Source organism: Balaenoptera acutorostrata, chromosome 1 (assembly GCF_949987535.1).
Source record: "Balaenoptera acutorostrata chromosome 1, mBalAcu1.1, whole genome shotgun sequence".
Lineage (NCBI taxonomy): Eukaryota > Metazoa > Chordata > Mammalia > Artiodactyla > Balaenopteridae > Balaenoptera > Balaenoptera acutorostrata.
The window spans coordinates 187,239,655-187,256,198 of record NC_080064.1 but is presented as its reverse complement, the minus strand read 5'-3'; the positions used below and the strand labels follow the sequence as shown (position 1 = coordinate 187,256,198).

The 16,544-nt window shown below is 36.6% G+C and overlaps 1 protein-coding gene across 2 annotated transcripts in view; it reads left to right on the top strand.

Moving 5' to 3' along the window:
• The window catches only part of BRINP3 (BMP/retinoic acid inducible neural specific 3), a 419,892-nt gene that overhangs the window by 270,996 nt on the left and 132,352 nt on the right, over positions 1-16,544 (top strand). For both annotated transcript variants that reach the window (XM_007191167.2, XM_028168753.2), the window contains 2 exons: positions 3,700-3,805; positions 12,342-12,578. In XM_007191167.2, coding sequence (XP_007191229.1) covers positions 3,700-3,805; positions 12,342-12,578 — 343 coding nt within the window. The remainder of the gene's footprint in view (positions 1-3,699; positions 3,806-12,341; positions 12,579-16,544) is intronic.

The window sequence follows — 16,544 nt, the reverse complement described above, 5'->3', positions numbered from 1 at the left end:
AAGAACATCATTTTTGTATCCTAAAAACAGTGTTCCCTGTTTCAACATCTTCTCACCAAGAGATAAGTGAAAAAAAATTTTTTTCTCATTCTATATGTCATTTATCAAAACACTGAATGCTATCAGTACTGGGTTATTGTCAGTCTTAATCATTTTTTTTTAGAGTTCTTTTTAAAATAAATTAATCAATTAGCTTATTTATTTATTATTTTTGGCTGCATTGGGTCTTGCTTGCTGCGCGCAGGCTTTCTCTAGTTGCGGCGAGCGGGGGCTACTCTTCATTGCCGTGGCAGGCTTCTCATTGCAGTGGCTTCTCTTGTTGCAGAGCACGGGTTCTACGCACGCGGGCTTCAGTAGTTGTGGCTCATGGGCTCTAGAGCGCAGACTCAGTAGTTGTGGCTCATGGGCTTAGCTGCTCCGTGGCATGTGGGATCTTCCCGGACCAGGGCTTGAACCTGTGTCCCCTGCATTGGCAGGCAGATTCCCAACCACTGCACCACCAGGGAAGCCCTTAATCATTTTTAAGTTTAGCTATTGAATAACTCTTCCTTTGTTACATTATATATGGAGACCCCAAAATCGGATGTTCATCTGTCAGCTGATGAACAAAAGTTCAAGCTCTTTGTGGCACAATTACATAATTCATTTTTTGGTAGAGTTAACATCTCTATAGAACTGTTTGTACAATAAGTTAGTTTTTATTACTTTATTTTCATTTTTATTCCTTTCACTAGTATTGAACATATAAAATAAGTATTGACACATTTATTAATGCTGACATGTAAGGTTCTTAAAATATAATACAATTGGAAAAATGGATTTGCATCACTGAATGTGCTAGAGTTTGTGAATTTTTATATTAAATCAGACAATGATCAGTGAAGTCAGCTGTGAGTGATAAAGAACAAAATTAAGTCATCAGTAGGATATACTATATTTTATTATTGTATGCTGTGAAAGGTAAGGGAATAAAATGATCTATAGCTATAGAGGTAGATAGAGATATTAAAGCCTCTAAATTTATAAGACTGTTATTTAAATCTTCTGCATTTATTCTCAAGAACACAGTAACTGAACATAAGGGACTGTCTGTAATGAGATAAAATAATACTATTTATCCTCTTTCAAGAGTTAAGTGTTCAGGAGATTGCATACCAATTTCTAAGATCTCTTATGTCAATGAGTATGTGCTTTAAGCCACTTTTATGTAGAAAACTTCCTTAAAAATGACAAACACTGGAATTTCTTTATATTAATGTGGTGCGTATACATTTGTGTGTGTTGGGGGAAAATAGTTAAGCTACTTGATAGGACAAGATGAAGATTTAAATTATCTTAAATTATAAATATTTCCTTTGGTGCCTTAATCTTCCTTTTACTCATTTGTGATTAATAATTTATATTTAATATTAATCATACACACGTATACATGCACATGCATGTATGTGACACATATCAACATCAGAAATTATTTTCCTGAACAAAATAAGGGATACTCTGTGTCACCACTAGAGAACAGCAGTAGAGGACTACACAGTCAGTGTGGTGTTAGAGAAAGAGTAAATCACATTCCCAGTTGTTGCTGTGTGCTCATAGCCAATCTCGGTTATTCTAAAGGACTCGTTGTTTAGAAAATATGGTAGAGTGGTCATGATACAATTATGCATTCCCCCCATGCATCTGAGCTAAAGTGTCCATCGCCCTATCTTTGATTATCACCTATAAGTTTTTGATTCCTAAAATAGTAATCTCATCTTCGACATAACTTCTAAGAAATATATCTACATTGTCACTTCTTCTACTGGATGTTTCCAACTAAGAGTGTTATTCAACTCAGAGTCAAAATAATCAAAACCAGGCTTCCTTACATTCTCTTCACAGTGGAGCTTCTTTGCCCCATATCTTAATATTATCACTTATGCTAGAAACTTCTGTTGCATTTCCCTCCTTCCATCATGTACATTTTCGATGTTTCATAATCTTGCCCATTCTAATTGTTTTTCAAAATCCATCTTCTTCAGATAAATCATATTGCCACTGCTCCATTCAGGCCGTCATCATCTTGATAATGGCCTTAATATCTTCCTTGGTTTGGTTTTCCCCTCACACTCTCTGCTTCTCTTTGTCTTAATATTAATACCTATGGGCTTATACCAGAACATAATATGTTCTGTGAATACTTCAGTAAACAAATAGGCAATATTCTCTGTACTTGTGGAGCTTGCATTCTAGTAAGAGGTGTTGACCATAATCATGTTAAGTGAGTAAATTATACAGCATGTTAGAAGCAGAAAACCACTGTGGAAAAGATAGAACAATGTAAGGAGCAAAGGAAATAATGGTTGGAAGAGGGAAATGTGGGAAGGTATATTCATTTAAAATAGGTTAGTCCAAGAAGTCCAGAGAGAGAGACATTTGAACAAAAACTTGAAGAAAGTGAACGAGTGAGCTTAGAAATATTTCGAGGAAGAGCATTCCAGGTTCGGGAACAGCAAGTCAAAAATCATGAAGCAGGAGGATAACTAGCATGTGTTTGGGGAACAGCAAAGAAGCCAGTGTGCTTGGAGTGGAGTAAATGAGGAAAAGTGGAAGAGAGATGAGTTCAGAGAGGTAACAGGGAGCTGGAAAATAGGGCATCTTTTTAGCCATGGAAAAGGGCTCTGGCTTTTACCCTGAGCGAGATGGGAAGCCATTATGTGGCTGTGAACTGCGAAATAAAATGAGCTGAATGATGTTTTGCAAACCATTCTGGTTGTTGTGAATATCTTTTTAAAAAACAAAAATGATTACAATGCTCCTCTGCTTTAAAATGCTTGGTTTTAAAAAAAAAAAATATCCTCAGGACAAATTTCCAGTCAGACATAATTGATTAAATGCCTCCTCATCTCCTGATACCATCCATCCAAGACACCCATGGGAAAAAAATTACTCTGCAATATGTGATTCCATAATTAAGTGCTAAGGTTGGGCCCTGCAAACCATAACTTTATAGAAATAGTGAAGTAATACAAGTGGGAATCATTAGGGACTACTTTGTGTGGGTGTTTGAACATGAGGTTGATCGTGAGGATAGAGAAAACCAATTAGTCCAAAAGGAGAAAGGTGGGATAAGGTGAAGGATGTTGTATAAGCAAAGGCATAGAATTAACAAAGTCCAACTGGACAGCAAGATCACCTGCCTGCTGGGAGAAGTGGGGCAGATGGAAGCCAAGCAGAAGAATTTAGACATTGATACCACCATAAAAGAACAGGAAATTATAGATTTTTAAGTAGAAGAATAAAATAATAATATCAGTCTTCAGACCGTAGCCTGGTAAATGGTTTTGATTTATTGAGGAAAGATAAACAAACAAAAAACAATTTTCATATGAGTCAAACTTGCTCTCTACCTAAAAGCATGCTCTGTCTTATCTTGGGTAAAATCGGTTACCTTATATGAAGGATGTTGTTGACCAAAGAGGGCTTCTGTTATTTTCTCTGAAGATTGATGACTGGCCAAAGAGAAGGAAATGGAATTGAAGATAAAGGGTGTCATTTGTCTCCTCTGTGCTTAGGTGTACTGTTGGTGTGTATCAGATCCTAGACCTTTTAGTGATGTTTACTGTCAGATGTATAATATCAGTGTGTGGCAACTACATTGAATGGAAAGAACACGGTAAAGTCTGGCATATAAAATAAAGTTGATGTTTTGTTCTTTAGGTAACAGAAACACGGACGGGTCCTCTTGGCTGCAGTAACTATGACAACCTAGATTCCGTCAGTTCTGTTCTGGTTCAGAGTCCTGAGAATAAGATTCAGTTGCAAGGTATGTAGGTACAATTTCATTAATTCTCTATGAGCCTGAATGACAGTTATCCAGTTGTGATTTCTTTCTTCTCTCTTCCTTCCTTCCTTCCTCCCTCGCTCCCTCCCTCCCTCTCTCTCTCTCTTCCTTTCTTTTTCTTTCTTTCTTTCTTTCTTTCTTTCTTTCTTTCTTTCTTTCAAGCTGTATGTGCAGTACTAGGCTTTTAGAGTTCTCATAAAAGGCTAATCTCCTAATTTTTAACTGATATGAACATTCTAGACCAGATGAAGAGAATGTCAAAATTCACTTTACTTCTTAAATTAAGTAATTGATAACAATTGAGAATGTTTTGTGATAATGTTTTTCTTCCATACAGTAATCATTGTCTCAGTAAGTAGCAGTTTTTCGATAGGTCTCCCTGAGCTTTGACTTCTTCCTTATAGATTCTGATAAAAATCACAACCATATTTATGCACACTGTGATGTGAACGTTTGACATTTTAAATATAAACTAATATGATAATTAAGGCTTCATTTCTCTTCTGACAAACAGAAATATACTTAAGAATATATTAACAAAATACTTATACTTGCATTATTTCATTTATAAAGATACATTATATGATAAAGGTAATTTATCATCTTCTTTCTATTACTATATTTTGTGAGATAATTCAATAGAGGACTTTTTAAAATAATAATTTTAACAAATACATATTATCCTAACTGGTTATAAGGATGTGTATATCACTCATTCATGCAGTCAGGGAAAGGTTATGAATCCACATGTTTAAACACGTACTAGTTGAATAAATTCAGAAATGTCTTTGTGATGACAGATCATCTAAACTAAGTTGACTGATCAAAGGGATAGTTTTGAGTTGTTCTTTCTAGTCTACCTTTTTTAATTGCAGAAGTTAGATCTGTATTTACATTATTCAGTTTTACATAAAAATGCTTAAAAGTTTCAGAAATTATGCCATTTTTCCTCAACTTTTCCATCTAAAAAATGTAATGGCATCAGGTTATTTAAATTTACCCTAAATAATAAATGAATTTCATTCATTTTAAATTGTATAAAAATCACAAAGAAAGCACTTAACATTTTTAAACTTTAAATGCTATCCAATTTATCATTGTCACTTTTAGATTTAAAGTTATTGAAATATTTTATCTAATTTAAATAGAAACCCAATCTATCAATATTACTTGTAATTCTCTACTAGTCACTCCTTTTTAAATGTATGTATTAACTTTCCATCAGAGTACTAACTTTAATAGAAAAAGACAAAGCATGTTTATATCAAATATGTTAATTTCAATTGATTTATTATTAAATTTTATTTATTAACACTATTTATTGATTTTTACTCTTTGTGAATCACTGTGTTCAGTTTTAAAAATATTATATTATAAACACAAAACTTCAGCCTCCCATCTTCTTTGAAGAAAAATTAACACAAGGAATAAGTGAATCAATACTCCTTATATAACTACTATTTCTACTCTCCTCAGTTTTTGTAAGGCAGAAACCTGCACCTCTTTCACCTTTTTTATTTGCTAGGCCTATATTTTCAGTTGTCTATTGCAACTATATTTGTACCCCAATGAACAAAGATCCTTCCAAACATGACATTAGGAAATCAATATCGAGACCCTCAATTACCCTTGTACTCTTTCTTAAATTTCATCTGTACTTATAGTACAAGTATCAGGTTGATTCACATTTCAATCTACCTTTAATAGTAGCTCTTCTCCACTTTGAAAAAGAATGCAAAGCATTCACAAATTCTGTAATAACCTTACCATGATACATTTCTTTAAAGGGTATAAAAAACTCTGGATCACTATGTGTGGCAATTGGAAAAACTTGTGTCTCTGAAGAATCTTTCATTAAGGTACCACCAGAGGTCTTTGTGTCTTTCATAGTTAGTTAGTTATACAGTTATATAGTAAGTTGGTTGGTTTTATGGATAGATGGATATAGACATAGATGACATATGGTGTGTGTGTGTGTATATATATATACATATATATGTATATATACAGAGAGAGAGAAAGAAAGAGAGAGAGAAAGAGAGAGTTAGGGTCTCCTGTTTTGTTTGTAAGCACAAGGTGAAGCATTAGAATCAGTGTTTGACCCATTTGGAGATCTTCTGAATTCAGCTCTATTATTGAGAGGAATCTAGAATTATAAGAGTTTTTCAGTATTGACCTTCTTCTTCCAAACCTCTCCTCTTGTAGAATAAGAAGAATTACTCCTGAAGTAGAATTTTATCAGAGCAAAGAAAGCATCAATAAGAATTATTGAAGCTACAGCATTAGGCAACAAATTCAGAAAGAATTCCATGACTTAACTATCTATATTGGAATTGACATTCATAAATGAGATGCCAGAGAGATGCATTACACATTAACACACTGATTTTGACTGAAAACAAATGAAATGAAATGTTTTCTGGCAGTGAGTAAGCTGGATTTACCTGCTTGTCTGTCTGGCTTTGCCAATTAGGGTACAGAACAGACATTAAAAAAAAAAATAACTGAAATATCCATATCTACAACTCCAAATTATTAATAAAATATATTTAAAACATATGACAAAAAGTAATTCATAAGAAGTGTGAGCAAATACATATTGAAATTAATGATATTCCAATTTCTTCAACCCCATATGAATTTAACATATCAAGCAAGGTACATTTGAGTGAAAGGGTAACAGTAGTAATTAAAAGTTATAAAATCTTGGTAGTAACTTTTTAGTAAAATTCCCAGAAAGTGAGTGATCCATATGACTAGGTGACAAATACTTTTCAAGATCAGTTAGTTCCTAATGTTTTATTTCATCAAAATTGGCAAAGGACGGCATTATTATCAAATAGAAGATTTAATGTAACTTTTAAAGATGGGACACCATGCAATTATCTTTTGCTTGTAATAAAAATCTGATGATATTGCTTAAAAAATTTTTTTCTTTCCTATTGTTTATTGGTATGTTGGAACAAATTTTCTCAAGCTTTACACATATAAAAATTAAAAGAAGGCAAATAATTTATATTGAAATAATTTATATTTCTAGCAAAAAAAAAAACCCATAAACTAATTAACAGAGCTCTATCAATTCATTAAATCATGAGTTTTCAAGGAACAGATAATATTTGTTTTTAAAAGTTGTTTATCGGGGAGACCTTCAAGATGGCAGAGGAGTATGATGTGGAGATCACCTTCCTCCCCACAAATACATCAAAAATATATCTACATGTGGAACAACTCCTACAGAACACATACTGAACGCTGGCAGAAGACCTCAGACCTCCCAAAAGGCAAGAAACTCCCCACAAACCTGGGTAGGGCAAAAGAAAAAGGAAAAAACAGAGACAAAAGAATAGGGATGGGACCTGCACATATGGGAGGGAGCTGTGAAGGAGGAAAAGTTTCCACACACTAGGAAGCCCCTTCACTGGTGGAGACCGAGGGTGGCGGAGGGGGGAAGCTTCGGAGCCACGGAGGAGAGTGCAGCAACAGGGGTGCGGAGGGCAAAGCAGAGAGATTCCCGCACAGAGGATCAGTGCCAACCAGCACTCACCAGCCTGAGACGCTTGTTTGCTCACCTGCCGGGGCAGGTAGGGGCTGAGAGCTGAGGCTCAGGCTTTGGAGGTCAGATCCCAGGGAGAGGACTGGGGTTGGCTGCATGAACACAGCCTGAAGGGGGCTAGTGCGCCACAGCTAGCCGAGAGGGAGTCTGGGAAAAAGTCTGGACCTGCTGGAGAGGCAAGAGACCACTGTTTCTGGGTGCACAAGGAGAGGAGATTCAGAACAACGCCTAAACAAGCTCCAGAGATGGCAGAGCACTGCCTAAGCAAGCTCCAGAGACAAGGGCAAGCCACGGATATCATCTTGGACTCCAGAGGCGGGCACAGACTGCTAGAGCTGCTGCTGCTGCCACCAAGAATCCTTTGTGCAAGCACAGGTCACTACCCACCACCCCCTGGGAGCCTGTACAGCACACCACTGCCAAGGTCCCATGATCCAGGGCCAACTCCCTGAGAGAACACACAGCAGGCCTCAGGCTGTTGCAACATCACATTGGCCTCTGCCACCGCAGGCATGCCCCACATTTCAATTATGACTACTGTACCCCTCCCTTTCCCTGGCCTGAGTGAGCAAGAGAGCCCCAATCAGCCCCGGCTTTAACACTCCACTGTCTGGGCAGGGAACAGATGCCTAAGTGTGGTCTACATGCAGAGGCATGGCCAAATCCAAAGCTGAACCCCAGGAGCTGTGGGAACAAAGAAGAGAAAGGGAAATTTCCCTGTGAAGCCTCAGGAGCAGCGGATTAAATCCCAACAATTGGCTTGATAAACCCTGCATCTGTGGAATACCTGAATAGACAATGAATGTTCCGAAAATTGAGGGGGTAGACTTTGGGAGCAATTGTAGACTTGGGGTTTGCTTTCTGCATTTGATTTGTTTTTGGTTTTATATTTATCTTAGTTTAGTTTTTTTTTTTTTTTCCCAACATGCTTTTTATTTATTTATTTATTTATTTATTTATGGCTGTGTTGGGTCTTCGTTTCTGTGCGAGGGCTTTCTCCAGTTGCGGCAAGCGGGGGCCACTCTTCATCACGGTGCGCGGGCCTCTCACTATCGCAGCCTCTCTTGTTGCGGAGCACAGGCTCCAGACGCGCAGGCTCAGTAGTTGTGGCTCACAGGCCCAGTTGCTCCGCGGCATGTGGGATCTTCCCAGACCAGGGCTCGAACCCGTGTCCCCTGCATTAGCAGGCAGATTCTCAACCACTGTGCCACCAGGGAAGCCCCTTAGTTTAGTTTTTAGTGCTTGTTTTCATTGGTGGGTTTGTTTATTGGTTTGGTTGCTATCTTCCTTTTTTTTTTTTTTTTTCTCGTGAGTGTGTGTGTATGTTTCTTTGTGTAATTTTGCCTGTTTAGTTTTGCTTTTACCATTTGTCTTGGGGTCTGTCTGTTCATTTTTTGTTTTGTTTTTTCCTTTTCTCTCTTGCTGTGCAGCTGGCAGGGTCTTGGTGCTCTGGCTGAGTGTCGGGCCTGAGCCACTGAGGTGGGAGAGCCAAGTCCAGGACATTGGACCACCAGAGACCTACCGGCCCCACATAATATTAATTGGCGAGAGCTCTCCCAGAGCTAACACTAAGACCCAGCTCCACCCAACAGCCAGCAAGCTCCAGTGCTGGACACCCCATGTCAAACAATAAGCAAGACAGGAACACAACACCACGCATTAGCAGAGAAGCAGGCTAAAGTCATACTAAGTTCACAGACACCTCAAAAAACGCAAACAGACGTGGCCCTGCCCACCAGAGGGACAAGATCCAGCCCCACCTACCAGAACACAGGCACCAGTCCCCTCCACCAGGGAGCCTACCCAACCCACTGAACCAACCTTACCCACTGGGGGCAGACACCAGAAATAACGGGAACTACAAACTGGCAGACTGTGAAAAGGAGACCCCAAACACAGTAAGTTAAACAAAATGAGAAGACAGAGAAATATGCAGCAGCTGAAGGAGCAAGGAAAAACCCACCAGACCAAACAAATGAAGAGGAAATAGGCAGTCTATCTGAAAAAGAATTCAGAGTAATGATAGTAAAGGTGATCCAAAATCTTGGAAAAAGAATGGAGAAAATACAAGAAACGTTTAACAGGGAACTAGAAGAATTAAAGAGCAAACAAACAATGATGAACACCACAATAAATGAAATTAAAAATACTCTAGAAGGAATCAATAGCAGAATACCTGAGGCAGAGGACCGGATAAGTGACCTGGAAGATAGAATAGTGGAAATAACTGCCGCAGAGCAGAAAAGAAAAAAGAAGGAAAAGAATTGAGGACAGTCTCAGAGATCTGGGACAACACTGAACGCACCAACATTCGAATTATAGGGGTCCCAGAAAAAGAAGAGACAAAGAAAGGGTCTGAGAAAATATTCGAAGAGATTATAGTTGAAAATTCTCTGAATTTCTTTTTGCTTTGGGGGGTGTTTTTTTGTAAAATTAAGGTTGACATAATCAGCGGGTTCCATATATCTGGTCCATAGACTTACAGTTACCTGCGATGTTAAAACATACAATATTAAAATAAGTATATTTGGACTCCTGAGTCACATTAACAGAGACTCTGACTTTGTTTTTAACACTGAATGGCAGAATTGTCAGAAGCAATCACTAGATATTTCTCAACTATACAGTAATTTGGTGACCCACAGGACTAATCATTTAAGAATATTTCTAGCTTTATCATTTTATTCCTTCAAGTCATCTGACATATTTCACCTGCCTTACATCAAATAAAGTAGTGTCTAGTAGATTCTCACTCCTCTTCTCCTGTCTCCTAAACTGCCTTTTGATCACCATTTCCTTAGTTTAGATATTTTTTAGTCTTCCGTCTAAACTGATCTTTTTTCTTTATATCTTCTATATCGAAATAACATACCACTCAGAGTACCTTCATTGTTAAACATCATTTAAATACAAATGAATTAATTCCATATACTTCACCCTGTTATGGGAACCCCAATAACATTACTCTAGATTTATTTTTCTAAGCAACTCACTCATTGCATTCTTATACTGCATGTGTATTAAAACAATACTACTAGTTGCTATTTTAAAAAATATATTCCACAGTTCATTTGTGTGTGATGTTGTTAAGGTATTATCCTATGCCACAAAAAACCTCTCTTAATGTTGAAGCATATCCACGTGTCAAATACTGTTCCAGTCTACCTTTTTTATGGAACAATTAATCATACCTAGTGAAATATCTGTAACCCAACTCTAGTAGTTATTAAGTACTATTGTATAATATTATTACATACTTCTAATATTACATATTATATTACTTCTTTTATTTTTCCTAAGTGTATTGCAAGTACCTTTAGGGCAGAGATATGTTTCGGTCATCTTCATATTTGTACTTTCCCTAGAAAGTCTCTTCCAAATGGAAGGCATTCCATAAATGTTATTTATTTGAGGTAAAATTAAAATGAATAATAAAGTAAATATATAAGTGCTAAACGTACTTTTCCTGACCCACCTATGGGAGAATTAACCTGAAAGAATGAGATAGGTATAATTGTCAAGATATTTACAAAGTAGATCTTTTTCCTAAATGCTAATTCATGATTTTAATTGAATTAACCTCATAGATGATGGTTGTATCAAAAAATTGTGTTTTTTTTGTTTTTGTTAGAAAGGAGACATGTAAAAGTTGTAAAAATCAAATTTTGTAGTAAATAGCAATTAGGTATTGACTAAGTTTTCCCTTACTTTTATGTTTATTTTATTACATTGAATATTTACCTTTTTGATTAGATTTTTCTATGTAGCAAGAAATGCTAAAATGTAAAAACTAGTAGAGATCTCCGAATGTTAATTTTATAGCCTTATTTTCATTTTTTATATTTTCTTAAGAGTTAGCAAATTCACTAAACTTGCTTGTAGAAAAGAAATAAACTGTATCACTAAGGCTGTCTTAATACATGACAAGGAAATAAACTGTGAAATAATTAAATCAGTCTAATAGTTTCCCTGTAGTCAATCTAAGTGATCATATAAAAAATAAACTCATATAAAGTTATGTGTTGTTAGTGGCATGAGATAAGCATTATAGCAACATTTCATAACTCTTTTGCTGATGCCACAAATTCTTTGTATTATGATATCTATGTAGATGTGAGCTGATAGAACATGAGCTAAAGGTATATGAAAGTATTGAAAACTATATGAAATCAAGTAGTGCAAAATAAATGCATACATCTCTTTTCAAAAGTATGGGAAGATAGGTTCTATCTACATTATATAAAAATAACCAAATATTCTGATCAATTAAGTCAAATGCCAATCAAATCAGTTTAAAAAAAAAATCAGATAGTCTGAGATATTAAACACCTCTATAATTTTCAGGATTCTTTTTTTTTAAATTTATTTAATATATTTATTTATTTTGGCTGCATCGGGTCTTAGTTGTGGCTCGAGTATTATTTGTGGCATGCGGTGTCTTCATTGAGGCATGTGGGATCTTTTCACTGTGGGCTGGCTCTTCGGTGTGGCGCTCAGGCTTCTCTCTAGTTGTGGCGTGCGGGTTTTCTCTCTCTAGTGCGGTGTGCAGGCTCCAGGGCGCATGGGCTCTGTAGTTTGCAGCACATGGGCTCTCTCGTTGAGACCACAAACTCAGTAGTTGTGGCACGCAGGCTTAGTTGCCCCGCGGCATGTGGGATCTTAGTTCCCCGACCAAGGATCAAACATGCGTCCCTTGCATTGGAAGGCAGATTCTTTACTACTGGACCACCAGGGAAGTCCCAGTTTCCAGGATTCTTGAACAGTTCATGGAGTCAGTATATATTAAAAAGAATTATAAATATTTGCAATTTTACAGACTTCGATAATTTTCTAATGATGGTTTTAAAATATGCATAAATATATAACAATATACACAAATTTTGACTTTTTGTGAATATGTAGATATGTATTATGCTTTTTTCTTTATCAGAGTAAACTTACTGTTTTGGTTTGTTCTTTAAGGGCTGCAAGTACTCCTTCCAGACTACCTTCAGGAGCATTTTGTACAAGCAGCTTTGAGCTACATTGCTTGCAATTCAGAGGGAGAGTTTATCTGCAAGGACAATGACTGCTGGTGTCAGTGTGGTCCCAAATTTCCAGAATGCAACTGCCCCTCCATGGACATTCAAGCCATGGAGGAGAATCTTCTTCGCATAACTGAAACCTGGAAATCCTACAACATCGACTTTGAGGAATCAGGTAAGACATATATTTTATCTAACACTTCTAAACTTTGCCCAAAAAAATTGCCATATTGAGAAGACTGTTTTACCCTTTTGTGAGAAACTCTTCCATACTTGGAGGATTTTATTCAATTTATCCTTATTATTCTTTCAAATGGACCTGTGTATTGCTTTTATTGCCGGTTATTCAGTATTTTACTGAAAGCCTATATGGTACTTTGTGTATTGCTATGTACTATTGGCACTAGAACCTAGCCTGCTCTTGAGCTGATTTAGTAGTCATTTAATGAAGAAAGTCCTTGCCTTTCTCAATATAAGAAGTTAAATTGTTGACTGAAAAAAAATGCACAACCTAAAAGTTGAGAATTATGTATTTATGTTTTATTCGGCGGATTTTCTGAGCACTTCAAGCCTAGGAGACAGGACTCTCAGATCGCTCTAAGGGAGGGCTCCAAAGAGGTAAAGGAGGAACCGGGATATATAGGAGTTTTGCAAGACTCCTATATAGAGTCCAGGTAGTCAGAACAGTATCAAAAGATACTGTTAATTAAGGAAAACCAGGTATCTCAAGTTAAGGAATTTAGTGCTTTTCTGGATATGGGAAGATGCAAAGTCAAAGCTCATTGAACTCTTTCCTTGATATGCACCTCAGCTATCTGGGGCCAGATAGCTGAGGTGCTATCCTGGCTTTAGGTGCCATCCTGGTGATAGAAACCTATCCTGTGCTTTCTCATCCTGAGTCTCCTCAGGGCGCAACGTAGGAGGGTGGCTGCAGAGGCTGATAACTTGATAGCTGGTATCTTGTTTCCATCCTGAGTTCCCTCAGGGCTCACGTCAGGGTGGCTGTAGTGGCTGAGGTGGCTGATGGCTGATGGCCACAACAGCCTTTGTTTATTGTTTATTGATATGGCAGGCAGCGTTCTTAGTCCAGTACCTCTGATACCCCTCTGGACTATTCCCATGGGCCCCGAGATTCACTTGTTAGGCAAGATCCAAAGTGTGAACATTCTATACTTTCTTTACATTAAAGTGAATCTCATGCACATGCACTTTCACTCAACTACTTATTTTTAAACCAAATTCAGATCAATTTTGACTTAATGTTTGTGCAGTTTGTTTTTGTTATTTCTGAATTTTTATGAGTGCATAATTGTGTTTTCAATATTGTTACTTATGGACTATGTAACCTGTAATGGCCTTCATTTCACAAAACAATGAACTTTAATAAAAGGTTAAGAATGCCTCAAAATGAAATGAAAAATATTGATAACAACATATATAATCATTCATGATAATAGAATAATAAAAATCCCCAGAATGTGGGGGATTTTTATTGTTGACTAAATGCTACATAAATTATGTAGCATTTAGTCAAAAGTGTTGGACATGACTAACTTTCAAAGTGACAAGAGAGGTTTCAACTGCCAAGAGATTAGATTTATATGTTTGAATGTCATAATTTTTCCAGTGATTCATTTAACCAAGCACACTTAAAAATGATAATGAAATTTAACATACATTCACAATAAAAACACTTAATTTAGGCATAGAAGGAACATATTTCAACATAATAAAAGCCATATATGACAAGCCCACAGCTAACATCAGACAAGAAAAAACACAATTGATGGTTTCAACAAACCCTCATCTTTTTGTGTAGTAGAACCACCAAATTATAAAGTAAAAGGGTAGGTAAATAGATTTAGAAAGAGTTAATAGATTTAGATTTTATTAAGATATATTTTGATCAAAATAGTGTATAATAAATAATCCTCCTCTATTAGGGTAATATTTCTCTGTATACAAATAGCAAAAACTGTCTAAAAATCAAAAAGTCATATCTCCTTGACATTGTTGAAATGCATTTATTTCTAACCTCAAATTCTTCTTTTGTTTTTCCAATAGAATACTCATAAGTAATGTATTGGAAATCTAATATGTTATATTCAAGTAGAACCATCTGATGTTAAAAATAATCATGAAATGCAACACTTTTAGATAATGTATAATGTGTTATACCAGGGAATCTTAGAAAGCCCGTATTTGTGGAACTCACATAGGATTGCCACCCCTATTATTTTGCCTTGAGACTATATTTTTAAAAATCACGAAATGAGCATTGGGTTTTTTGTTTCCAGGTGAAATGTAGTAGATTGAAGTAGGCCAATACTTCTATTGATAGTAACTAAAAAGTAGAATAATTTTTAAAATTATATTTTTAAAGACATAATAGATCATAAAAGTAACAACTAAATAGACTAAAATGGCGTGAGATGTGTGCGATCCATAGCTTGTTTCCTTCCTTTCTTCCTTTCTTTGTTTCTCTTTCTTTCTTTCATTTTATTCATTAATTTATTGAATTCTGAGAACAGAGCCTGAGGGCTTTGCATTTCCCCAGGCAGAGAGTGGCTGATGGGAGAAAGAAAAACCAACACACTTCTAGCAGTTATGGAGACTAGAATGACAAAATTCTGGACTCAATGGGCCTAAAGAAGTTCAGTTTTACCACAAGATATTTGCTGAATTTCAGATAGTGCTGGATGCTAAAGAACTATTCAAAAGTCTTTTCAAACTTAATGAAGTTTACCGCAGACTTTAGGTGCTTAAGAGATAAAAACTCTCTAGAGGGAAGAGCTTGAAAATAAAACAGGGAAGGATGGAAAACCCCAGAGAGAATGAGGAAGTGACACTGTGTTTCTATAACTGCTTTCCCCTGGGGCACATTTATCAATTCAGGGCAGAGTTAGAAGCTGAGAATCTAGGACTAGTCCCTGAAAAATGCTGGCATTCCAGGACAGAGAAATCAGAAGAAAATTTGACAGTCATAGTAGATTAAAGTGAGAAAATTGGAGGCTTAAGGAGTTTTAAATATATGACCAGTCTTCTCTTTAAGACATTTGCCTTAACCCATGTCAGATGTTCCTAAAGAGATAAACTGAAAACCTCTGAATGATAGCATTGAATCTTCTGCAGTGTTACAGGCCTGAAGTAGCAAACGCTCACCAGGTCCTTAACTGAAGGTTCTGCAGGGCCATACCCTAAGAACAGGGGAGAGTCAGAGCCAGACTGAGTTCTCTACAAGTCTAACCCCACACTGATATTGCTCATATCCTGATTTTTTTAGGATCAACTCTCTATAGTGTCTGTTAAATATGAAGAGAGTGACGTCTTGAGGAGGAAAACATTTTCTAAAATCTCTGCAAATTTTTTTTTTATTTATGATGAACATAAAACTCTAATTTACAACGTATGTGAGCAGATAAGACCTTATGGCTAATATCAAAAAGAAACAGGTAACAGATGTAAGATTATCCAGATATTGAAATTAATAGGAACAATTTTCAGATAATTATTATTAAAATGCTCAAAAAATGAAAGGAAAGGAAGGATAAAGTAGATGGAGATATTGAAAAGTTCACCAGAGATTTGGAATCTATACAACTGGACTAAAGGACCTTCTAAAACATAAAAATGCAGTATCTGAAATAAATAACTCAAAATTTTGTTTTCATAGGAGTCTTGGCATAGTGGGGAACAGGATTAGTGAACAGGAAGAGAGGTTAATGGAATAGATAGAAATGGAAGCAGTGAGAAAAGCAACAATGAAATATTGGATAGATGCATGGCAAGCATGTGAGATATGCATGAAATTTTTTTAAACTGAAAACTTCCAAATTCAACCTACAGATTCAAAAAGCACAGCAGGGCTTCCCTGGTGGCACAGTAGTTGAAAATCTGCCTGCTAATGCAGGGGACATGGGTTCGAGCCCTGGTCTGGGAAGATCCCACATGCCACGGAGCAACTAGGCCCGTGAACCACAACTACTGAGCCTGCACGTCTGGAGCCTGTGCTGCGCAACAAGAGAGGCCGTGATAGTGAGAGGCCCGCGCACCACGACAAAGAGTGGCCCCCGCTTGCCACAACTAGAGAAAGCCCTCGCACAGAAGTGAAGACCCAACACAGCCAAAAAATAATAATAAT